The sequence below is a fragment of the Scyliorhinus torazame genome, chromosome 11, assembly GCF_047496885.1.
Source record: "Scyliorhinus torazame isolate Kashiwa2021f chromosome 11, sScyTor2.1, whole genome shotgun sequence".
Classification (NCBI taxonomy): domain Eukaryota; kingdom Metazoa; phylum Chordata; class Chondrichthyes; order Carcharhiniformes; family Scyliorhinidae; genus Scyliorhinus; species Scyliorhinus torazame.
This window is the reverse complement of record NC_092717.1, coordinates 174,898,983-174,924,269: the sequence shown is the minus strand read 5'-3', so window position 1 is coordinate 174,924,269 and position 25,287 is coordinate 174,898,983. Positions and strand designations below refer to the sequence as shown.

The 25,287-nt window shown below is 45.3% G+C and overlaps 1 protein-coding gene across 5 annotated transcripts in view; it reads left to right on the top strand.

Moving 5' to 3' along the window:
• Positions 1–25,287, top strand: part of rad54b (RAD54 homolog B) — a 268,427-nt gene that overhangs the window by 158,951 nt on the left and 84,189 nt on the right. For all 5 annotated transcript variants that reach the window (XM_072468033.1, XM_072468034.1, XM_072468037.1 and 2 more), the window contains 3 exons: positions 2,132–2,401; positions 18,782–19,072; positions 23,497–23,659. In XM_072468033.1, the coding sequence (XP_072324134.1) occupies positions 2,132–2,401; positions 18,782–19,072; positions 23,497–23,659 (724 nt within the window). The remainder of the gene's footprint in view (positions 1–2,131; positions 2,402–18,781; positions 19,073–23,496; positions 23,660–25,287) is intronic.

The following is a 25,287-nucleotide window of genomic DNA, read 5'->3' as shown; positions in this document are numbered from 1 at the left end:
CACAATGCTACCATGCTAAATCATTCATATAAACCACAATCAGCAAGGGCCCCACCACTGATCCCTGCGGGACCCCACTGGACATGAGCTTCCAGTCGGAAAAATATCCCTCGACCATCACCCTCTGCTTCCTGCCACTCAGCCAATTCTGGATCCAATTTGCCAAATTTCCCTGGCTATTTTCTCCCTTACCTCTCTCAGCAGTGAGGGATTTAATTTGATCCTGGAGATTTGACTACTTTTAAACCTGCCAGACCATTCAGAACCTCCTCTCTGTCTGTGTTAATCTCTTTAATTTTATCACAGTCCTTCTCCCTGATTTCTACACCCACACCATCCTGCTCACGAGTGAACATCAACACAGAGTATTCATTTAGAACCCTACTTATGTCCTCCAGCTCCACACACAATTGGCACTCTGGTCCTTAATGGGCCCCACTGTTTCCCTAGTTATCCTTTTACCCTTAATGTACTTGTAAAACAATTTAGGATTTTCCTTTATTTTACCTGCCAGTATTCTTTCATGTCCCTTTTTTGCTCTCCTAATTTCTTTTTTAAGTTCCCTTTTACAAATTCTATACGCATCTCGGGCTGCTGCTATTTTGTGCCTGCAATATGTGCCATAAGCCTCACTTTTGTTTCTCCTTATCCAATGTTGTATATCCCTCTATATCCAGGGTTCACTGGATTTGTTGGTCCCACCCGTTTTCTTGATTGAAACATGTTGGCCCTGTATTCTCCTTATTTCCTTCTTGAATGCGTCCCACTGTTCTGTCACAGATTTACCTAAAAGTGTCTGCTCCCAGTCCAAATCGTATCTGATTTTATTAAAATCGGCCTTCCCCCAGTTTAGAACTTTGATCTCAGGCCCATCCTTGTCCTTTTCCATAACAGTCTTGAATTGAATGGAGTTATGATCGTTGTCTGCAAAATGCTCCCCCACTGATACTTCAAACACTTGCCCAGCTTTGTTACCTAAAATTAAGCCCAGGGCCCTCTCTTGTAGGACCTTCCATGTACTGACTTTAAAAAGTTCTCCTGGATGCATTTTAAGAATTATGCTCCCTCTAAACATTTCACACTATGACTATCCCATTTAATGTTGGAGAAGTTGAAATCCCTTACTGTCACTACCCATTACTTTTACACTTCTCTGAAATTTGCCTACATATCTGCTCTTCTATTTCTCTCGGACTGTTGGGGAGCCTATAGAACACTGCCAGCAATGTGATTGCTCCTTTTTGGTTGTGGGACTATTTCTAAACTGGGCTATTATTGGGGGTGGATAGGGGGATAAAGGTGGTGGTTGCAGTTTTCATTTTGCTATTTCCAGACCTTCCTTTCATATTTTTTCTCTACTCACCTGCAAGCATCAATTCCTTACTGGAGTACAGCTCTTCTGCGGGCAGCAGCTCTCCAATACCTCCGCCAAACAACCGTGCCTGGTGTGTCGGCTGAAATGGGTAATATCTCTAGGTTATTCAGCAAGGAAAGGGAGGTGAAGTCCTTCTAACTGAACATGATCCTGTCCTCTCCCAGAGTCCCCACACATTCACATTTCAAAAGAAGTTTCTTGACAATGATCAAGAGTTGGAAAACTGCCTTGATTTTTCCATTCCTTTGTCAGCCAATTTTGAACGGAAGGATGTGATGGGAAATTCTTTTTATAGCTCATATGATGGTATACATTTGCCTCCTGAGTCACTGGGGAAGAACGCTTTCAACTTTATTTAAAATTTACTTTTACATCTTCCTTTTAGTACTGCTGTCATCATGCATCATTCCCTGGATGATGGGACGGGAAAGCAATTAATTATGCTGTTATTTCCACTGTGACGGAGTGTGCAGCAGATGCAGGACTGGTTGCTCGGGCACAGGCCTGCCTGGATACTGGCCTCATTTTTACTTCTGCACAGCAACATTGAAACCTTCATTATAAATGTTTTTTGGGAAGAACATGTATTTGATGTGTATCTGTGCGTGATGCTTCCTGGAAGGATGGAAGTTCTCAGTTTGCCGTTTTTCTTTCCAAAGTCGATGGTTGTTATGTACTCCTGAGCCTGAGGCAACATTCCTAATCTGAATATATTTGCTCATCTCAAATACATAGATATGTTATGCTTTCTCGCAGGTGCCTTTTCTCAGCAACAGCTGCAGCCACCTCGACCATTTATAGCACCAAATCAAAATCGCACACCGTTGCTGCTGGTATCTCGGCAGCAGACAGGTCCAGAAGATCAGAAAGATGAAAATGTACCCAACTCCTTCACTAAGTACTACAGTGTCTTGTGGTGTAAAGCATCAAAGAAGAAACACAAGAAATGGGAGGGAGATGCAATCTTGATGGTCAGAAAGTCATCTGTGATTCTCAAGGATGTAGAGGGCAAAGATATTGGAAAAGGTAAGCAGTTACATTATTGTTAAAGTTTATTTTTTACGTATTTCATTCAATGTGTGTTAGGATGTCATACTGCCAAACACTTTCAGAAAATCATGTTTAAAATTTTTATTTCATGGGGAAATGCTTAGGAAATCAGAAGCACAAAGGGACTTGGGAGTCCTTGTTCAAGATTCTCTTAAGGTTAACGTGCAGGTTCAGTCGGCAGTTACGAAGGCAAACGCAATGTTTGAGGACTAGAATACAACAGCAGGGATGTACCTCTGAGGCTGTACAAGGCTCTGGTCTGACCCCATTTGGAGTATTGTGAGCAGTTTTGGGCCCCTTATCTAAGGAAGGATGTGCTGTCCTTGGAAAGGGTCCAGAGGAGGTTCCCAAGGATGATCCCTGGAATGAAGAGCTTGTCATATGAGGAGCGGTTGAGGACTCTGGGTCTGTACATGTTGGAGGTTAAAAGGATGAGGGGGGATATTATTGAAACTTACAAGATTCTGCGAGGCCTGGATAGAGTGAACGTGGAGAGGATGTTTCCATTTGTAGGAAAAACTAGAAGCAGAGGACACCACCTCAGACTAAAGGGCCGATCCTTTAAAACAGAGATGATGAGGAATTTCTTCAACCAGAGGATGGTGAATCTGTGGAACTCTTTGCTGCAGAAGGCTGTGGAGGCCAATTCACTGAGTGTCTTTAAAACAGAGATAGATAGGTTCTTGATTAATAAAAGGATCAGGGGTTATGGGGAGAAGGCAGGAGAATGGGGATGAGAAAAATATCAGCCATGATTGAATGGCAGAGCAGACTCGATGGGCCGTGTGGCCTAATTCTGCTCCTATGCCTTATGGTCTTATGTTTCCCCAAATTAGAAGACTGGAAAAATCCAACAAAATGATATCACAGTAAAGAATATTAGAAACAATAAAATGGTTCAGGTGACATGAGATACTTCCCTTTATTGGCCAAGACATAAGAGTGCAAGAGCAGGGAGGTTATGCTAGCATTGTATAAAATTGTTAGATAGACTGCATCTAGAGTACTGCGTACAGTTCCGGTCAATGAATTACAGGAAGGGTATTATCACAGTAGAGAGGAGATTTAGAACCATAGAATTCCTACAGTGCAGAAGGAGGCCATTTGGCCCATTGTGTACCTTGTGTTGCCTTATTTTGTATTTTCTTTTATTTCTTTTCCTTTTCATGTACTTAATGATCTGTTGAGCTGCTCGCAGATAAATACTTTTCATTGTACCTTGGTACACGTGACGATAAACAAAATCCAATCCATTAAGTTTGCACCGACCCTCTGAAAGAGGAAACTTATGAAGATGCTTTGACAAAGGGTCATCTGGACTCGAAACGTTAGCTCTTTTCTCTCCCTACAGATGCTGCTCGACCTGCTGAGATTTTCGAGCATTTTCACTTTTGGTTTCAGATTCTAGCATCCGCAATAATTTACTTTTATGAAGATGTTGCCAGGAATGGAAAATCTTCGCTAAGAATAAAGATTGGATAGGCTGGGATTGTTTTCTTTGAAACACAGGAGGCTGAGGGAAGAGTTAATTGAACTGAATAAAATTTATGAGGGGATAGAATGAATAGGGAGGACCTATTTCTGTTAGCAAAAAGGTCATTAATCGGGGGGCTTGAAGTGATTAGTAAGAGGATCAGAGAAATTGAGTATATTTTTTGAGTATACCTTTTCATTAGAGGGTGGTTAGAGTTTGGAATTCACTGCCTGTACAGTATTAGAAGCAGAAACCCTCTTCACATTTAAAAAATACTTGAATGTACATTTGAGGTGCTGTACCTTACATCACTATTGACCAGCAGCTGGAAGGTGGGATGAGGCTCGATAACTCATTTGTAGCCAGCATGGGTACGATGGATCTAATGGCCTCTTACTGTGCCGTACATTATTCCATATTTCTGTAGAATGTTTAGGATTAACCTGAGTCAGTCGGTAAAGGCATTCAATTTAAAAAAAAAAAAAAAAAAAAATTAACTATTAGGTCATGGCCCTTGGAGTAAAAGACACCTAACGAGATGAGAATTTACTGATTGTGACACTGATTTTAAATTTGAAACGCTTGTAAATGGAAGAATGGACAGGTAATAAGTGCTGCAATTTTAATAAGAGAATAAGAAACTTCCACTTTTAATACAGTAAGAATACTGGAAGGAGGAAGAGTCTGTAGGATGGATTGTTTGGCGTATAGCAGGAACAAGAAGTGAAAGTTTATTTTTTTTTAAAGTTACTATTTCAATATCAATAAAGATTGGGCATTCCTGCCGTCTGAATCTTGTGGTTCCCCCTGTCGTGAGTTATTTTAATTTGTGAATTCTGGTAAAGGAATCAGAAAAGACTTGCTTTGATGGAACTGAATAGGTTCTTCGTCAGGAGTTCTATTGGCACTATAATCTAGTGTCAGACAATCAAATTGTGTTTTGGTATTTATTTTATCAAGATAAATTGCTGTCTTATTGAAAACCTGTGGTGAGACATTCAAGTGCCGTTGTATGGTCAGATACCTTATTTATACTTTGAGCCCTATGCAGATTACATTCCTTTCAGGTCAGAATGACCCAGACTGAACAGAATTAGTACAAAGAGCTACTTGGGGCTAGTTGATTAGTTTGGTGGAATTAATGGCGATGCCATTGGTTCATCTGCTGAGTTTCGATTTCCAGAGAAAATGAATAGGAGATTTGTGACAGGCGCCTGAACTGGCTGCATTTCTCCAGCCTCGCCGCTCCATACAAATCAAAGATCAAGTACTGGCATGTTCAGTGGAGCAGAAAGGAGGCAGTTACCTTTCTGGACAAAGAAATAGCTCTAGCTCTATTTCAATTTAGCCCTCTCCCATTGCCTGCCACGACCACTGACGAATCACAGATTGAGCTCCTGTCATTCATTTCTATTTGCAACCTTGCCAGAAAGGCAATCAATTAACAAGCTCACTCATTACTTTTAATAGTCTGATATGTTTTGGTGTAGTTATGAATTTTATTACTTAGTCTTAAAAACAAATTTAGCTGGCTATCTAAGACTATTCAATCACTTCAGTCTTAATGATTAAATTAAAAAAAATACTTTCAAATGCACATCATAGGTGCCACTAGGTCCAAGATAAAACTGTCCAAATATTCAAGTGTCAAAGATTACGAAAATATTTTCATTGTTCCTGTTTTCATTCTCAGGTTCTGTGCAAGTTGTAAATTTGATTCATTTTGAGCCCATAAGGCCGTAAGAAATAGAAACCGAAGTAGGCTGTTCGACCCCTTGAGCCTGCTCCGCCATTTGATAGAACCAAGGCTGATCTGACATTCCTCATGCCCATTTTCCTGCTCTTGCCCCCATAACCATAAGACCTTAAGACATAGGAGCAGAATTAGGCCACTCGGCCCATCGAGTCTGCTCCGCCATTCAATCATGGCTGATATTTTCTCATCCCCATTCTCCTGCCTTCTCCCCATAACCCCTTATTAATCATGAACCTAACTTTTTTTTAATAAATGTTTTTTATTGGGTTTTTGAACAAAGTATATTTACCGTTATGTACACCGGATAAGAGATATATAAATGTGTATATATATGTACACGTATATAGAAGAGAAGGGCACACCCAAACATACCAAAGAAAAGAAACTAGTAAATAGTTAAAAAAAATACAATAAAAAATAAAATAGAATAACTGATAGGGTATTGTGCACCAGCTCAACAGCAGCAACTCTGTACACCTGACAAAATTATTTACAACACATAAGTAGGCGACTGTTTGCAGGGGGGAGGGAGGGGTGGGTGGAGACTGGGGAGGTAAATATACATTTGGGTGCCAGAGAAACTATTACAGTGGCCAATACTCAAATGGGTTTGGTGTTGGTGTTGTCGCTTGCTTCTCCCGGACGGATCTCACCTCCGCTTCTGCTGTTCCTCCCGTCTTTTGTCTTTATTCTCCTCGTTCCCTGCTCCTGGAGATGCCATGTTCGTTATTGTATCCAGTGCCTTCCTTCCGGCTCTCATTTCCCTGCTTCCCCCCCCCACCTCCCTGGTTCTCCTCTCTTGTTCCCTGTCTCTCTCTCTCTCTCTCTCTCTCTCCCCCCCCCCCCCCCCCCCCCCCCCCCCCGGGAGCTGTAAAGAGGTATTCTCTTTCTTGGTATGTGACCCAGAGTTTCGCTGGGTACAGCATACCAAAATGCACGTTGAAAAAAAATGAAATGAAAATCGCTTATTGTCACGAGTAGGCTTCAATTAAGTTACTGTGAAAAGCCCCTAGTCGCCACATTCCGGCGCCTGTTCGGGGAAGCTGGTACGTTGCTCTTGTGAAGAGCTGCTTTCGCTCTATTGAACTCTGACCGTCTCCTGGTTAGGTCTGCCCCAATGTCCTCGTAAATTCTGATGGCGTTTCCTTCCCATTTGCAGGTTCTGTTTTTCCTGGCCCAGCGCAGGATTGTTTCCCTATCTTGGCACTGGTGCAGTTTAGCTATAACTGCTCCTGGGTGGTCCCCTGCCATGGGCTTCGAGCGCAGCGACCGGTATGCTCTGTCCATTTCTGGTGGGTTGGGAAAGGTTTTCCTTCCCACTAAGGTGCTCCAGTTTCCTCCCACAGTCCAAAGATGTGCAGATTAGGTGGATTGGCCATGATAAATTGCCCTTAGTGTCCAAAATTGCCCTTAGTGTTGGGTGGGGTTACTGGGTTATGGGGATAGGGTGGCGGTGTTGACCTTGCGTAGGGTGCTCTTTCCAACAGCCGGTGCAGACTCGATGAGCCGAATGGCCTCCTTCTGCACTGTAAATTCTATGATGATAATCTATGATGATACTCTCGGCCACCTATGTCGTGAGGTTTCTACCTCGATCCCCTTTGGTAGGCCCACTATCCTGACATTTTGCCTCCTTGAGCGGTTTTCCTGGTGGTCCACTCTGCCCTTCAGGTTCCCCTGTGTTGTGTCCAGTCTCGCCACCTCCCTCTCCAGGGCCGTGATCCGTTCGCTCATGTCAGCCGCTGCTTTCTCCAGCTCCTTAATGGTCGCCTCTTGGGCTTCCAGTTTCTCCCCTTGGGCGTACAATTTCTCCTCTGCTCTGCCCAGGGCATGCTGCACCTCCATCAGGGCCTTGCCCATTGCTGCCTGCACTGCGGCCTCTTATGTCTGCCCTAGCCTCTGCCTTGTTTACCTGCTGATGTTCCCTCAGCGCATCGGCAAAGGCTGCCTTCCAGTTCCAGCTCCCCCCTGGCCCCGGGGGAGAATGCACCTGTCTGCCCAGCTCTTTTTGATGCGGCGATACTTCCGTTCTGCCGCTTCGTCTGATTAGCTCGTCTGAACTGGCTGGCCCATTGCCCCATCTGCCTTTGGTGCCCCTTCTCCCTCTGCTTTGGACCCGTCTGGCTTTTTTTTTTCCCCCCCTTCCCTTTCTTTTCCCCCCCCCTCTTTTTTTTTTTTTTTTGTTTCTTCCCTTTTTCTTCTCCCCTCCCTTCTCTCCTTTACCACTTTATTTTTCCTCTTTTACAAAATTCTTCTCAGGTGAACTTGTTTTGGGTGAGAAAAAAATGTGCAAAATGAATTTCTCTCTCCTCCCCCCCCCTCTCTTTCAGAGTTTTCTTCTCAGAGTTTTGTTTTTGCAAAATATCTTTTTTCCTTCCTTTTCCCTCACTCACCCAGGGTCGAGAGAGAGAGAGGCTTCTGGTCGGGAGTCCCTCTTTGTTCCTGCCTCGTGGTGGTTGCCGCCGGTGGGGCGGGAGGTCGGTCGGACCCCGCTGCTGTCCCCACTCTGTCTTAAAGACACTCAGTGAATTGACCTCCACAGCCTTCTGCGGCAAAGATTTCCACAGATTCACCATCCTCTGGCTGAAGAAATTCCTCCTCATCTCTGTTTTAAAGGATCGTCCCTTAAGTCTGAGATGGTGTCCTCTGCTCCTAGTTTTTCCTACAACTGAAAACATCCTCTCCACGTCCACTCTATCGCGGCCTCGCAGTATCTTGTAAGTTTCAGTAAGGTACCTCTCATCCTTCTAAACTCCAACGAGTACAGACCCAGAGTCCTCAAACGTTCCTCATACGACAAGTTCTTCATTCCAGGGATCATTCTTGTGAACCTCCTCTGGGGGGAACCTTTGATTCCTTTACTGATCAAGAATCTGTCCACCTCAGCCTTATATTTACACAGTAAGAAGTCTACTTCTTACATAAAGCTTACGGTTAAAGTTTTGTAAAAATGAAAGATAGGGATCGGTAAGGTATGATGTGAGCAGATTAAAGACAAATGAAGGTGACACTATAATGTTAAATTAATATCGTGTATCAATTTTCACTGCAACGAAATTGGATAAAACACCAGTGGTACAAAGGAACCTAAGAACAAGTTACCCCGGAAGATTCAGAGAATTACCACAGAAATTTGGGGTCATTGTACATAAATACATTTTTGAATCGTTTGAAGTCATACTTTACTTAATGTGGGGGGGAAATTTCCATCAAAACAAGTCGTGCTCGGTACGAACCATTCACTAGAGCGTGTGCTTATCAGAGGTTTATTAAGAGTTTTTTGAGGAAATTTTAACCAGAATGGATAGGATGGAGCATGGGCTCAAGTAGGGTGCTCATTTGAAGGGCCACTGCAGACTGGATAGGCCGAATGGCCTCCTTCTGCACTGTAGGCATTCTATGGTTGGGGGGGAACCGGTATATGTGTTGTATTTGGACTTCCAGAAGGCGTTTGACAAGGTATCTCACAAAAGGTTAAGTCATAAGATAAAATCCATGTGTTGGTAGTATATTGGCATTGATGGAGAATTGGCTAATGGGCAGGAAACAGAGAGTGGGGATAGGGGTTCTTTTTCAAGTTGGTGACCTGTAACCAGTGGGGTTCCACAGAGATCATTAGCCTTCCTGATTACCTGTTGCACCTCTGTGCTAGCTTTCTGTGTTTCGTGCACAAGTACCCCCCCCCCCCCCCCACCCTCCCCAAGTACCTTTGTATTGCAACTTTCTGTGGTTTTCTTCCATTTAAATAATAATCTGTTCTTTTATCTCCCTTCTAAAATGGACAAATCTACGTTATACTCCACTTGCCAATATTTTGCCCATTTACTTAACCTGTCAGTGTGTCTTTGCAAACTGTTGGTATCTCTCCTGCAACTTGCCTTTCCCCCTATTTTTGTCATCTGAATGTTTGCCTACAGTACATTTGCTTCCTTCCTCCAAGTCATCAATATGAATTGTAAACAGTTGCGGTCCCAACATTGATCTCTGTGGAACCCCACTGGTTACAGGTCGCCAACTTGAAAAAGAACCCCATCCTCACTCTCTGTTTCCTGCCCATTAGCCAATTCTCTATCAATGCCGATATACTACCAACACATGCCGATATACTACCAACACATGGATTTTTTCAAACCTGCTTCACCAATCCATTGAGGTCATGGCTGATCTTCTACCTCAATTCCATCTTCCCACACTAATCACAATCCCATGATTTACTTAATGATTTACTAACTCCCTTTGTCGCCACAAAATCTGTAGATATTTGGCTTGAATATAATGAACATCTACAATTTGCTGCAGTAGAGATTCCAAAGGTTCCCAGCCATTTGAACAAATATCCTCACTACAGTTCTAAATGACTAACATTTTATTTTGAGACTGAACCCCAAATCTGAACACTCGCACAATGAAATACAACCTTCCATCATTTACCCTGTCATTAAGTCCCTTAAGAAATTTCACCGCTCTTTTGAAATTCGAGGGGCATATATAGCATAGTCTACTCAATCTCTTCTCCTAGGACAGTCCCCTCATTGGAGAAATTAGTTCAATGCATCTTTGTTGCATTCCCTCTAAGGCAAGTTTCTCCCCCTACAGTAAGGAGACATAAACTGCATGTGGTATTCGAGGTATGTTCTCACCAACGCCTAATATAATGGCAGTATGCCTTCTTCACACGTACTCCAATCTCTTTGTAATAAAGGCTAATATATCCTTTGTTTTCCTAATTGCTTACTACACCTTCCTGTTAAATTTCTGTGATTCATATACAAGGGCACCCGGAAACCTCTGAATCCCATTCCCTCACCACCTAAATTCTTTTTTTGCTTTTTTATTTTTCCTATCAAAGTGAATAATCTTACAATTCATCGAACTATATTCCATCTAATATTTTTGCCAATTCACACGGGGTGACTATAACAGTCCCCTGCCGTAATAATGGGGAAAACAGAGATGGCGGAGGCACTGAATCAATATTTTGCCTCTGGCTTCACGGTTGAGGATAATATTTTTCCAAGGACTGCAGTTAATGCAGAGGAACTTAGTGCAATAGCCATCACTAGGGAGAAGATATTGAATAAACAAATGGAACTAAAGGCAGATAAGTCTTCGGGACCTGATGGCCTGTGCCCTAGGGTATTAAAGGAGGTGGCAGAATAAATAGTGGATGCATTGGTTATGATATGTCAAAATTCCCTGGATTCTGGAAAGGTCCCGGTGGATTAGAAGCGCGTGAATGTAACTCCCTTATTCAAAAAGGGAGAGAAGCAAAAAGTAGGAAACAGTAAACCGGTTAGCTTGCCCTCTGTGGTGGGCAAGTTGCTGGAATCAGTCGTTAAGGAGGAAATGACTGAACATTTGGAAAGACAAAGCTCAATCCACCATTGTGAGCATGGTTTTATGAAGTGTATGTCATGCTTGACAAACATGCTTAGTTATTTGAGGACATAACCAGCAAGGTAGATAATGGAGACCTGTGGATGTGGTATATCTACACTTCCAGAAGGCGTTTGATAACGTGCCGCATAAAAGATAGACCCAGAAGGTGAGATTGCAGGGGGTTGGGGATAGAATATTAGATTGGATTGAGGATTGGCTGACTGACAGAAAGCAGAGGGTTGGGTTAAATGGGTCATTCTCTGGTTGGTGAACTGTCACTAGTGGGGTGCCGCAGGGTTCAGTAATCGAACCTCAATTGTTTACAATCTATATAAATGATCTGCAAGCAGGCACAGAGTATAACATATCAAAATTTGCGGATGATACTAAAATAGGTGGGACAGCAGGTCAGCACGGTATCACAGTGTTTAGCGCCGCTGCCTCACGGCGCCGAGGATCCTGGTTCGATCCTGGCCCGAGTGTCTGTGTGGCGTTTGCACATTCTCCCCGTGTCTGCATGGGTCTTACCCCCACAACCACAAAAAGATGTGCAGGTTAGGTGGATTGACCATGCTAAATTTCCCCTTAATTGAAAAAAGAATTGGATACAGACGGATTTAGATAGGCTAGGAGATTGGGCAAAAACTCGGCAGATGGAGTTTAATGTTATCAGTTTTGGCCGAAAATGTAGTCAGGCAAATTATTATCTAAATGGAAAGCAGATTCAAAATGCGTCTGGGCAGAGGGATCTGAGTGCCTTTGTTCATGAATCGCAGTAAGTCTGTATGCAGGTACAAAATGTGATGAGAAAGGCAAATGGAATGGTAGCTTTTATTGTAAAAGGACTGGAGTATAAAAGTAGAGAAGTATTGTTGCAATTGTATAGGGTGTTGGTGAGACCACATCTGGGGTATTGTCTGGCTCCTTATTTGAGGAAGGATGTGGTGGCATTGGAAGCAGTTCAGAGGCGGTTCACCAGATTGATTCCAGGGATGAAGGGGTTGATGTATGAGGAGAGATTAAACTGTTTGGGCTTCTACTCACTGGAGTTTAGAAGGATGAGCGGGTATCTGATCGAGGTATATAAAATACTAAAAGGGATTGATAAAGTAACTGTAGACCAAATGTTTTCCCTTGTGGGGCAATCTAGAACAAGAGGGCACAGATACCGGTTAAGAGGCAGTAGATTTAAAACTGAGATGAGGAGGCACTGCTTCACGCAGAGGGTGGTAAATGTGTGGAACTCGCTGCCCCATAGTGCGGTGGAATCTGAGTTATTAAATGGCTTCAGGAGGGAGATAGATATGTTTCTGATGAAAAAATGGGTTAAGCAGTTATGGGGAACAGGTAGGAAGATGGCTTTGAGACCAGGGAGAGGTGAGCCATGATCTGAATTGAATGGCAGAGCAGGCTCAAAGGGCTGAATTGCCTACTTCTGCTCCTAATTCCTATGTTCCTGCTAGCATATTTGAGGGGGGGGGGGGGCTCCTGAATAAAAAGGGTGGCCTGCCTCTGCCTTCCTATCCATCCCTGACTGTCTCCTAATTAAAGGCTGGTTTAATTACCTCAGCCACTCTAAAACATATGGCAGGGTAAGGCAGACAGCCAGGCAGCTTTCACTGCTGCTGGCAGGCAGGAAAAACGGCATAGCTCTTTTGGTGGGGATGGTCCCCTGTGCGCATCGGAGGCAACACCCCCCCCCCCCCCCCCCCCTCAAAGTTTGTACCCCAACTTTAAGCCACCTGGCCTCTCAAGCATGGCACCCCCACTTTCCTCCCTTCCTCGCTCGAGGCTGCAAAGCAGGCTCATCCACAGTCATCAGAATTACTTGAAGTCTAACATCCAAGACATTTCTTCTCTGCGGATTGCTTGCAGTTCAAGCAGTTGGCCACTAGTTTATCCTGGTGCTGCAGGAACTACAGAGCTGCCGGCTGCTCTTTCGGAAGGGCATTCCTCCCCGATGAGGGCAGAGGGTCCACACTACGCCAATTAAAGCTGTATTATCACTATGGGCAGCTGGGATTCTGGTTGGTATGGCTTCAGGGGCAGTTAATCTGCTCCCCTGTAAATTATACCCCAACATGTGTAAATCCTTTGTAGTTTTTTTGCATCCTCCTTACAATTTACTTATTGTTATTATTTACTTATCCATCTTTGTCTCCTTTGGTACTGTCAGCAGTTTTTGGCTCTCTCAATTTGCTGCATTTTCTAATGTCTAAACTTCTTTTAGCTTACTACTGCCTATGACTTTGACTTTGTTGACTACAATTTCCTAACTCTCAAATGGAACCCTTGGCTTTTTATGAAATATCAGTTTTGTATTGTTTCAGATACTTCGTTATTGCTTGTTGGTTTGCTCGTTAACAGCTCAGCCCAGTTTACTCTGGCCAATTTAGTTCTTATCTCTTTTTAATTTGCCTAATGTAAATGAAGAAACAGAAATCGAGCCATTACATTGCTAAGTGTTTACTATAATTCTCCAGATAGTACAAAGGGGACCAAGGAGCAAACTTTTAGGCAAGTTCAAATATAAAACCAATTGAGCAGTGGGGAACTTCAGTTGACCTATTATAGACTGGAAGGGCGGGGTGTGGGGTGGGGAGGGGGGTGATGGAGGGAGTGAAAATGAGCAGAAGGCAAACAATTCCTAAAATATGTACAGAACTTCCTCAATCAATATTGCGAGTCGAGTGAGGAAGGAAGCAGTGCAGGGTCTCGTTCAGTGATATGAATTGAGGAAAGTGGAGTGTGTTGCAGTGGGAGAACATATGGGTAATAGTGAGTGCCATTAAGAAGTGCTTAATAGTGGCACAAATATTTAATATTAATATTTTATATTTAATATTTTAAAAATATTTTTATTTGTACATTTTTATTGAACATTTTAAAATTTATATACAAATACAAAAACATAACACAAAACCAAGAACAGTCTCCCAAACCTCTTAACCCTGCCCCCCCAACAGCTGACCATGACCAGCTCTTTAAAATACATAACAAACGGTTGCCATCTTATATAGAACCTCCCAATCGACTCCCTCAGCGTGTATTTAACTTTCTGTAAACACAAAAATGACAGGAGGTCCCCCAGCCATGCTGAGGCACTGGCTGGAGAATCTGACCTCCACTCCAGCAGAACCCACCTATAAACAATCAGCGAGGCGAAGGATAAAACATCTGCCCCCTCTCCCGCCTGCAACTCCGGAGCTCCAACACCCTGAATATGGCCTTGAGGTGACCCGGCTCCAGTTCCCTGCCTAAGATCACTGACATGGTGCTGAAGAAAGAGCCCCAAATGTTTGCCAGCTGAGGACATGCGCAAAACATGTACGTGATTCGCTGGGACCCTCCCACACCGCTCTTCTATTCCGGACTTGCAAGTACCTGAATGCCTCCAACTGCGCGAGCCTGTACTTCTCCACTAATTCCTCCAAACTTGCAAACCGCCCCTGCAGGAACAAATCCCCCATTATTGCCACTCCATTATCATCCCATCTCCTAAACCTGGTGTCCACCTCAGCCTGCTCAACCATATGGTTGTTTCTGATCAGTGTCATCCTCAACCCTCTCTCCGCTTTACAGTGCTGCCCTATTTCCTCCATATTTTTAACGTAGCCACGACCACCGGGTTCCCCGAAAACCTCCTTGGGGAGAGCGGGGCCGTCGCCAGTGCCCGCAATCACATCCCCTCACACGACCTGGCCTCCATCTTTACCCAAACTGACTCCTGATCTCTTCTCCCCCCCCCCCCCCCCCCCCCCCCCCCCCCCCCCACCACCACCACCACCACCACCACCACCACCACCACCACCACCAACTCAACACCTTCTCTGCATTCACTAGCCAATAGAAGTAAAGCAGGTTCGGCAGTCCCAACCCCCCTGACTGCTGGTCCCTCTGCAGGATCACTCTTCGGATCCTTGCTGCCTTCCCTGCCAATACAAACGACACAATCATGCTTTCTACCCCTACAAAGAAAGCCGTTGGTAGAAACACTGGCAGGCATTGAAACAGGAACAAGAACTGTGACAAGATGACAGTGGGCGAATATCCCGTCTCTCTACGTCTGCCTTCACCCTACTCACCAACCGTGTAAAATTTAGCTTCCAAAGCTGCGCCCAATCTCTTGCCAACTGTACCTCATTGTACCTGAAATGCGAGTTAATCAGCCTGAACACTAACACCACCAAATTAGTTCCCCTCCCCGGTGGGGTGACTGGAAAACAATCACCTTTGACCCAATTCAGTTTATACCCGAGAAAGCTCCAAACCGCTTTAGTATCCCCATTATGTCGCCCATCGTCGGGACCGGATTTCTGACGTACATGAACAGGTCGTCGGCATACAGAGACACCCTGACATCTGATGCTCCCTACTCCCCATTATCCCCCTCCAATTATCCAAGCTCCTCAAGGGGATGGCCAAAGGCTCCAACACCAGGTCAAAGCCCCACAGGTTTATTTGGAATCATTAGCTTTCGGAGTGCATCTCCTTCATCAGGTGAGTGAAGAGGTGGGTTCCACGAACACATATTGACAAAGTCAATGATGTAAGATGATACTTGAATGCGAGTTTTTGCAGGTAATTAAGTCTTTCCAGGCCCAGACAGTACAACTGGAGAGAGGGATAATCACAGGTTAAAGAGGTATGAATTGTCCTAAGCCGGGACAGTTCGTAGGATTTCGCAAGCCCAGGCCAAATGGTGGGGGTTAATGAAGTGAGACATGAATCCAAGGTCCCGGTTGAGGTGGTACTCATGCGTATGCAACTTGGCTATCAGTTTCTGCTCGGCGATTCTGAAGGCCGCCTTGGAGAATACTTACCCGAAGATCAGAGGCTGAATGCCCTTGATTGCTGAAGTGTTCCCCGACTGGAAGGGAACATTCTTGCCCGGTGATTGTTCGTTCATCCATTGTCGCAGCATCTGCATGGCCTCGCCATGTACCACGCTTCAGGACATCCTTTGCTGCATTTGTGGGGGGTGGGGTAGACACTGTTGGCCGAGTCCCAGGTGTATGCACCACATATCTGGTGGGTGGTGTTCTCATGTGTAATTGTGGTTGTTTACATCATATGGGGAACACTTCAACAGTAGTGTCTGCTGGAATGCAGTAGCAGCGACTGTCTGCGGGCAATGTAGGAAGAAGCCAAAAGACCTCCACCAATCTGCAAAGGTAAGTTACAAACTCTCTCCTGGCATCAGTTCTGCCTGCCACCCCTCATATTCCCAACCCCCACAAATCACTGGCTGACACCTGGCACCCTCCCCACATCCGATCTTTGTGCTTGTTTGCCATAACCCCCTGGCACCCACCAGTATAACCCCTTTATGGCCAGGTGTAGTGCCCACACATGCCATCTGCTATAGAACCCCCCAATCCATCCAGCGTGTGGCTCACAAAGCCCTCTCTTCGTCCCTATAAGAGAAGATAGCCCATAATAAGCGGGAAAGGGCGACGACTGGGGGCAGAGTACCAGATAGCCGGGTCCTCACTGCCTATGAGGTACCGGCCCGGGAGATCGCGAGGTTGTCCCAGGAGAGAGCAGTCACCGACAGCGAGGTTGGTCTGCTCTGCAGAGGAGAGAATCCACTGCCCCTTCACGCAAATGACCTGCTTAAGTGAATTGTTCATGTCAGACAAAATGATCCTTCCCTCTCACTGACCACATGCCCATTGTCTCGCAGGATCTCCATCTGACAAGGCTGGGCCATCCGGAGTCGTCCCCCGCCACCCAAGAAACCACGTCGGAGGAGAGCTCCGAGGAGACACCATCGATGCGCCACAGCTATCTGCCCCACCTTTCTACAGTGCAGAGACACACACCTCAGTGGGTGACATTAGTGCATAGGCTTGTGGGGCACCAACTGGTGAGCACACAGTTGCTGATGCATATCAGGTGGAGGCAGGAACGTCCAAGGGAGTCCGCTGTGGGAGGTTTGCTAGATCCAGGACTCAGCTGGTTCCCAGTCAGATGCCAAACTTCTGGACAAGGTTATCCCAGTGCAGATGCTAGGACACAGACATTCCAGCAAGTACATCGCCAATTGGAGGAGTCCCAAAGGCTACGGTAGCAGGAGATGATGCCGACAATGCGTGGCACTGAGGCCAACACTGTTAGGGTGGCGACCGCAGTGGATAGCCTGCAGCACGAGGTCAGCGTCTTGAATGGTGGTGTCCAAGGCATGGCTCAGACTGTGACGACCACAGCTGAGAGGCCTTGACCTCATGTCCCAGTTGCTGAGGGGCATGTCCCATACACAGATGGGCATTGCTGGGGCACTGCAGATCGTGTGCCAATCACTGAGAATCATCACTGAGGGCGTTGATGGTGTCAATGGGGCTCTGTCAGGACTGGTAGAGCCAGATGACTAAGAGGCCTCTGGGTCAGTCCAGCTGCCCCTCCATCCCATGGAGACCCCCAGGGAGCGATGGACGCCATCAGGGAGGAGGAAGCGTTGGAGGTCAATGCGGGCCCTGCCATCAGGGAGATGTTGGCGGTCTCCAGTTCCTCTCAATTCCCCCCTCCTGACTCCTGCGCATCTCGGGGGCAGCGGGCAGAACAGGCACAACTCCCCCACCGAGCGGTCCACCACACGCCTTGAGCACTGGGGCAGCAGCTCCAGCCCCTTGAGCTGCATGTCTGAAAATGGAAAAGGCTACTAACCTCCTCCATTCCCCTCAGCTGTCATTGCACCAGCTTCACGTTTTTAAAAAGGAGTACTAAATGATGCCCATCTTATTCTGCTGGGAGGCCGTTGCATTTGACTTCAATCTCGCTAATGAGATTGAAATGAGTGCAAATAAGGGTTAATGGTATGCTCACCATATTTGGGTATGATCTGGAACTCATCATCAGGAGCAGGCCGACTAGATAGCAAACTGTTTTGCACCCGGCACAAATCTCAATGTTTGACCTTTCCCGCTATTTAACCGGCATGCCCAGATCCACGTCGGGCGTGACGCGGAGGTTAAATCGTGTCCCAAATGCCAATGGCACCAAGTGCATCTTCTCTTCAAGTTACTGGCAAAAATTTGAACTCTTTTCAAAACAAAACTTGATGAAGATATTCAGAAACAAAAAAAATCATTGGATAAATGTAATCATATTATTGTAAAATATGTATATTTTAAATTTTGTAACTTTAATCCCTTATTTTAGACATCAGAAATTTCTATTAAAGAGGAAGAATGGCATCCTTATAACATCATAAAACATTTTGAACCATTTATGCAATCCTGGCAGAATAATTGTGCATTCAGAGTGACGAGTTTATTTAGGAAAATTCAATGTGGAAACAATGCCATATAGTTTTGCGTCATAAATTAATTAGATGCCACGTTTGAACATTAGGTGGGATAGATCAACTTATGATTATAGATCAACAGAAATTAATATTATCCATTTATTATTGGGTAGAAGATGTATTTCACCCCCCATTTTACAAAATATAACTATGCATTATGATGATTATCAGTTTGTATTACACCTGGGTATATCATGATAACAAATATTTGGCACAAATAGAGAATCACAGCTTGCAGAAGTATGTGGATGTTTTGTTGATAACTAAGCATTATACACTAAATGTAATCAAAATTCATACCTTATCTTTCAAATATTATGATTGCATATTGTCAATAAACAGATGTACTCTTCACATCAAAACTAAAAGATGTCTATATGATGACATTTCCAAAAGAATAGCAATGTCCTGTTGTTTTGCTCATTGTAAATTTTTTTTTAGGATCAGGATACAAATCAAAGGAACTCGAAACTCTTTCTGAAGGCCAGACCTTAATGATTGGTGGGAAGGAGATTGAGATAATGGGACCGATCTCTGCAGAGGACTTCATGAGTGGACGCTGCTTCCACTCTGCTGTTACTTCACCATGTCTATCACCGGCAGCTCCCTCACAGCAGCCTTTACAAAAGCCTTTCACCAACCCATTGAGGAACAGTACTGGGTGCAGTCAAACAGAAGGTGTTCAAAAAACTAAAATGGATTGTAAACCTAGACATGATCCAAACGCCCCAAGTAAGCAGTTTAATTGATGATGTTTGTAATTTTGTGGCTGCATGTTCAACCACCATTACAATGTTAGATTACAGTAGGATCCATGCCAATACTGTGATTAACTGTGAGACTTGCCAGCTTTTCCGGTGGACGAGTGGATGCAAGGCATTTATTCACATTGCTGTTAGGGATAGTGTTCCAGGACTTTGATCCAGTGACCGTGAAGGAACAGCAATATAGTTTCAGGTCAGGATGGCGTGTAAAGTGGAGGGAACTTGCCCATGAACCTACTGCCCTTTTCCTTCTGGGTGGTAGAGGTTGCTGGTTTGGAAGGTGCTGTCAAAGCAGCCTTAACAAGATATCTGTTTAGTTCCAGGGTGGCATGTGGCGCAGTGGTTAGCACTGGGACTCCGGCACTGAGGACCCGGGTTCGAATCCCGGCCCTGGGTGCCACTGTCCGTGTGGAGTTTGCACATTCTCCCCATGTCTGCATGGGTTTCACCCCCACAACCCAAAGATGTGCAGGTTAGGTGGATTGGCCATGCTAAATTGCCCTTAATTGGGAAAAAGAATAATTGGGTACTCTAAATTTAAAAACAAAAGGGGCGAAATTCTCCGACCGGCGCCAAAAACGGCGCAAATCAGTCGGGCATTGCGCCGCCCCAAAGGTGCGGAATCCTCCGCATCTTGGGGGGCCAAGCCCTAACCTTGAGGGGCTAGGCCCGCACCGGACTGATTTCCGCCCCGTCAGCTGGCGGAAAAGGCCTTTGGTGCCCCGCCAGCTGGCGCGGACATGACATTGCCGGGCGGCGCATGCGCGGGAGCGTTAGCGGCCGCTCACGGCATCCTCGCGCATGCGCTGTGGAGGGAGTCTCTTCCGCCTCCGCCATGGTGGAGACCGTGGCGAAGGCGGAAGGAAAAGAGTGCCCCCACGGCACAGGCCCGCCCGCGGATCGGTGGGCCCCGATCGCGGGCCAGGCCACCGTGGGGGCACCCCCCGGGGCCAGATCGCCCCGCGCCAGATCGCCCCAGGACCCCGGAGCCCGCCCGCGCTGCCTTGTCCCGCCGGTAAGAGAGGTGGTTTAATCCACGCCAGCGAGACAGGCATCCTAGCAGCGGGACTTCGGCCCATCCGGGCCGGAGAATCGCGGGGGAGATGGCCCGCCAACCGGTGCGGCGCAATTCCCACCCCCGCCGAATCTCTGGTGCCGGAGAATTCGGCAACCGGCGGGGGCGGGTTTCACGCCAGCCCCCGGCGATTCTCTGCCCCGGCGGGGGTCGGAGAATCTCGCCCATGATATCTGTTTAGTTCCTAAACTATATGTACAGGTTCCAAATTTTATCTATGGAATTTACTGAGTTAGGTGATCTTAATAAATGAAATATTTCATCCAGTGAGATGTTTAGCACAAGGAATCCGAGCACCTTGAGGCTAGAAAGGGAAACAGTTAGCCAAGCTTGCCATTCCTGATTACTATCCAGTAGCACTTGCTGGAAAATGTATTTGTGTCTGGATATTTGAGTTTGTCTCCGATATCCTCGAACATGGACTAACCCGACTCTCATTAAGGAGCCCTAGCTAAACTGGAGTCAATGGCACAAAGGAATATAGTTGTGATGGTTGGAGATCAATCATCTCAGCTCCAGGACATCACTGCAGGAGTTCCTCAGGGTAGTGTCCTAGATCCAACCATCTTCAGCTGTTTCCATCATAAGGTCAGAAGTGGTGATGTTTGCGGATGACAGCACAATGTTCAGCACCATTCGTAACTCCTCAGATAATGAAGCAATCCGTATCCAAATGCAACAAAACACGGACAATATCCAGGCTTGGGCTGACAAGTGGCAAGTTACATTCGGGCCACACAAGTGCCAGGCAATGACCATCTCTTACAAGCGAGGATCTAACCACCACCCCTTGACATTCAGTGGCATTACCATCACTGAATCCCCCACAACATCCCGGGGGTTACCATTGATCAGAAACTGAACTGGACTAGCTGCATTAATACTGTGGCTACCAGGGCAGGTCAAAGACTAGGAATCCTACGGTGAGTAACTCACCTCCTGACCCCCAAAGCCTGTCCACCATCTACAAGTCAGGAGTGCAATGGAATACTCTCCGCTTGCCTGGATGAGTGCATCTCCAACAACACTCGAAGCATGACACCTTCCAGGACAAAGCAGCCCGCATGATTGCTCCCCCTTCCACAAACATTCAAACCCTCACCACCGACGAACAGTGGCGGCCATGTGACCTATAGGATGCACTGCAGTAACTAACCAAGGTTCCTTGGACAACTCCTTCCAAACACAACTACTACTATCTAGGACAAGAGCAGCAGATACTGGGGAACCCCACCACCTGGAAGCTCCCCTCAAAGTCACTCACCACCCTGACTTGGAAATATAGCGCCACTCCTTCACTGTCGGTGGGGCAACATCCTGGAACTCTCTTCCTAACAGCATTATGGGTGTACCTACAGCGGTTAAAGAAGGCAACTCACCATCTCCTTCTGAAGGGCACCTAAGGATGGGCAATAAATGCTGGCCTAACCAGCGACGCCCACATCCCGCAAATTAATTTTTAAAAAGTACAGAGGTTTCTGACATATGTGGATACATAATTATTTTTTCAGAAGAAAAGGAAAATAAAATCCCTTTTAAAAAGAAAATATTATTATACGTTGTCAAACCTTTATTTCATCCATCCTCATCCCAGGGTACAATCTGAAAATATCACCTTTAGATTAGTTAACTGCGTCCTTAGTGTATCTATGTAAAGATTCCACTCCGAGCTGGTATTGCTGAACAGTTATACTCTCAATCTTGCAGCAGGGAAGAAGGCCCGTTAGCCCATTGTACTTTGCTTGCTCTTCCCTCTAGTTTCTCCCAAAACTCAGAAATTAAAGATTTTGATTCTGTATTTGGGTCTAACACATTGGTATGTTTTCACAGTTAAAGGTAGAAATCCAATTTTTTTTTTAAATTTAGAGTATCCAATTCATTTTATTGCCAATTGAGGGGCAATTTAGCGCGGCCAATCCCCCTACCCTGCACATTGTTGTGGGGCTGAGACCCACGCAGACACGGGGAGAATGTGCGAACTCCACACAGGCAGTGACCCAGGGCCGGGACCGAACCCCGATCCTCAGTGGCGTGAGGCAGCAGTGCTAACCACTGTGCCGCTGTGCTGCCCACAAATCCATTTCCAATCCCTGGCTATATAACATTAATTATAACAGAAAATGCTGGAAAGACTCAGCAGGTCTGGCAGCATCTGTGGAGAGAGGAACAGAGTTATGCGGTGCAATTTAACGGAAAGGTTTCTAAGTGTCATTTGAGGCGGGTTTGACTCACCCATCGGTGAGTTCCCCACCGTTATCTAACTGCACATAGTTATTTTTTGGGGCCCTGGGGTGTTTTTCCTCAATCAAGCCCACACTTCGAATTTTTTCAGCACCTGAGAAGCTGCATTCACTGGCCAGACCGGCTCCTCCAAGATCGAGCCACCGTTTTGAAAGCGTGCCCCGATAAGTGAGCTTGAGAGTTCCCCCCACCCAGGGGCATTGTCACCCCCCCTTCCCCCAAGTGAGCACATCCCGCTATGGGGTCGCTGAGGGGACCCCCCTTTTTCAGGCCTTCCTACGACCCCTTTGGGGGCCCCCCCTTTTCAGGAGCCCCGCCTTCATAACCCCTCTCATCCCTCCTTTCATGGGCATGGCCCCCTCAGACCCTGACCCTTGGCAGTGCTGCCCAGGTGCCCTGGCACAGGCACCCTGGAAGTGCTCCTGCCAGCCTGGCAGTGCCAAGGTGCTCAGGTGCCAGGTGGAACTAGGGTGCCACCCTGCCCTCTCACTGACCACACAGGGGCCTCCAATGGCCTGGGAGTGCCCCTAGGCGTCATTCCGCCTGTGGACCAGTACTAATCGGCGCATGGCTGGGGTCCCCTGGGGAGGCCGATAGATACCGGGACCTGTTGGATCTGGCATCAGCACGGATAAGTGGGTTCTTAAACCCTGGGCGGGACCCAGATCGCTAGGTCTCCTTCGATCTGGTTAGGTCTCGTGAGGCAATGTAGCCATCAGGGATTCTGGAGGGAGCTCCGATTCTGGTGGGACATGGCCGGTAGATCCCGCCCAACGTTTCGAGTCCATATGAGTCTCATTCAGCTCTTTAACTCTGACGAAGAGTCATACTGATTCAAAGCATTAACCCTGTTTCGCCCTCCACTGATCCTGCCAGAACTGCTGAACGTTTCCAGTATTTTCAGTTTTTATTTCAAATTTTCAGCATCCACAGTATTTTGCTTTTAACATAATTAACTGTTTTACCTATTCTAGTCTCGTATACTGAAAATCTGTGGATATGTGTATAACATTGTGTATAGAAGTTTGTGGATAATCGTGCAAAACTTTGAAGCACACATCTGAATTTATCAACAGATGCTTTAGTAATGCCACGTCCAAACCTGAGCCATCAGTGGATCTTTAATAAAGCTAATCTCCCGTTGCTGGATGTAGTGGTGGACCCTTACCTTACCATGCACCTTCGACCTCACCAGTGGGATGGTGTGATCTTCTTGTATGAGTGTATAATGGGAATGAGGTAAGTGGACATCCCTTTAATTTTGATTGAATGGGTACTGCCAATGTATTTGTATCTGAAACTAGTGGGTAAGATCTATTGAGTTTACTCTTCAATCTCTCACCATTCAGATAATATACCTTTTTATTTTTCCTGCTAAAAATGGACAATTTCACATTTTCTCACATTAAAGACCATTTGCCAGGTCTTTGCCCATTCACTAAACCTATCTATATCCCTTTGTAGCCTCCTTGTCTCCTCTTCACATCTGACTATCCTATCCTTCTTTGTGTCAGCAAAGTTAGAAACGATATCTTCAGTCACGTCATCCCAGTCATTTATATAAAATTGGAAAAAGATTGAACCTCCGCACTGGTCCCTGTGATACATCACTCATAACATCTTTCCAACATGAAAAAGACTAATTTATGCATGCCTTCATGTCTTCAGCTGTGCTCTTAGCACTTTCTATAGGACCAATGCTCACTTAACCCTTTTCTTTTAGAAATACTTGCCATCTATGTTTACATTTCTAACTAGCTTTCTCTCATACTCTTATCAATCTTTGCAGCTTTTACATTCTGTCCAATCTTCTGACCTGCTACAAATCTTTGCACCATTAAATGCTTTTTCTTTAAGTTTAATACTATCTTATTTTTGGTTAACCACAGATGGTGGATCGTCCCCTTGGAATTTTCCTTTACATTGGAATACATCTATTCTGCGTATTCTGAACTATCCCTTTAAACGTCCACCACTGCATCTCTACTGACCGATCCCTTAACCTAATCTGCCAGTTCGCTTTAGCTAGCTGTGCTTTCATGCCCTCAGAATTGCCCTGCTTTTAAGTTTAACTTGGTGTTTGACTTCCAGAACACTTTTTGTTACAGTACATGTGAAAAATGGAGTGTTATTGCTGAACTGGCATGTTCTAAGTTAATAAAATTCTAAAATATAACTTTGGTTCGATCAATCCAGTGCATCATTTCACGGGTGTAAGGATAATGATTACATTATTGCATCACAAATATTTTAAAAATGAAAATGCATTTTTTGCCCTTTCTAAAATCGGAGCATACACAGAATTATGGTGCGCTTACACTAAAACAGACCTTGAAGTTTGGCCCGTTTCATACTCTGAGCAGTTACACAAGGCTGATGATCATGATATGACCTAATGGATAAGTATAGTTTGCAGATAAGATTCATAGATGAAAGATGTCACCATGGGTTCACTTTCTCTGACAGTATTGTTAATGCATGCCTCTCTGAAATCCACAACTAAGGAGGACTCTGCACCAGTTATGGATAATTTACTGTGTTTACATTTAAAATTTATATACAACTCTAGAATTTTGCTGGAGGTCATACACTTGGACCTCAAATTCAGCCACTATATATTATAAATTGGCTAAACTGTAAATGATGAAATTCATATTTCCGATTGTTCTTGTGCATGCTATATATGAAAGCAGGGAGTATGTTCAATGAAAAATGCACGCATCTCCATGAAAGAGTAGAAAATAACTCTGGTAAGAGAGTTCCTTATTTTAACCTATAGCCCCACACATGCTCCAATGGATGCCTGGCTCTCTGCAATAATAACATCATTTTCTGTTCCTAAATAGTTCATTCCAAATTGGTTTCAA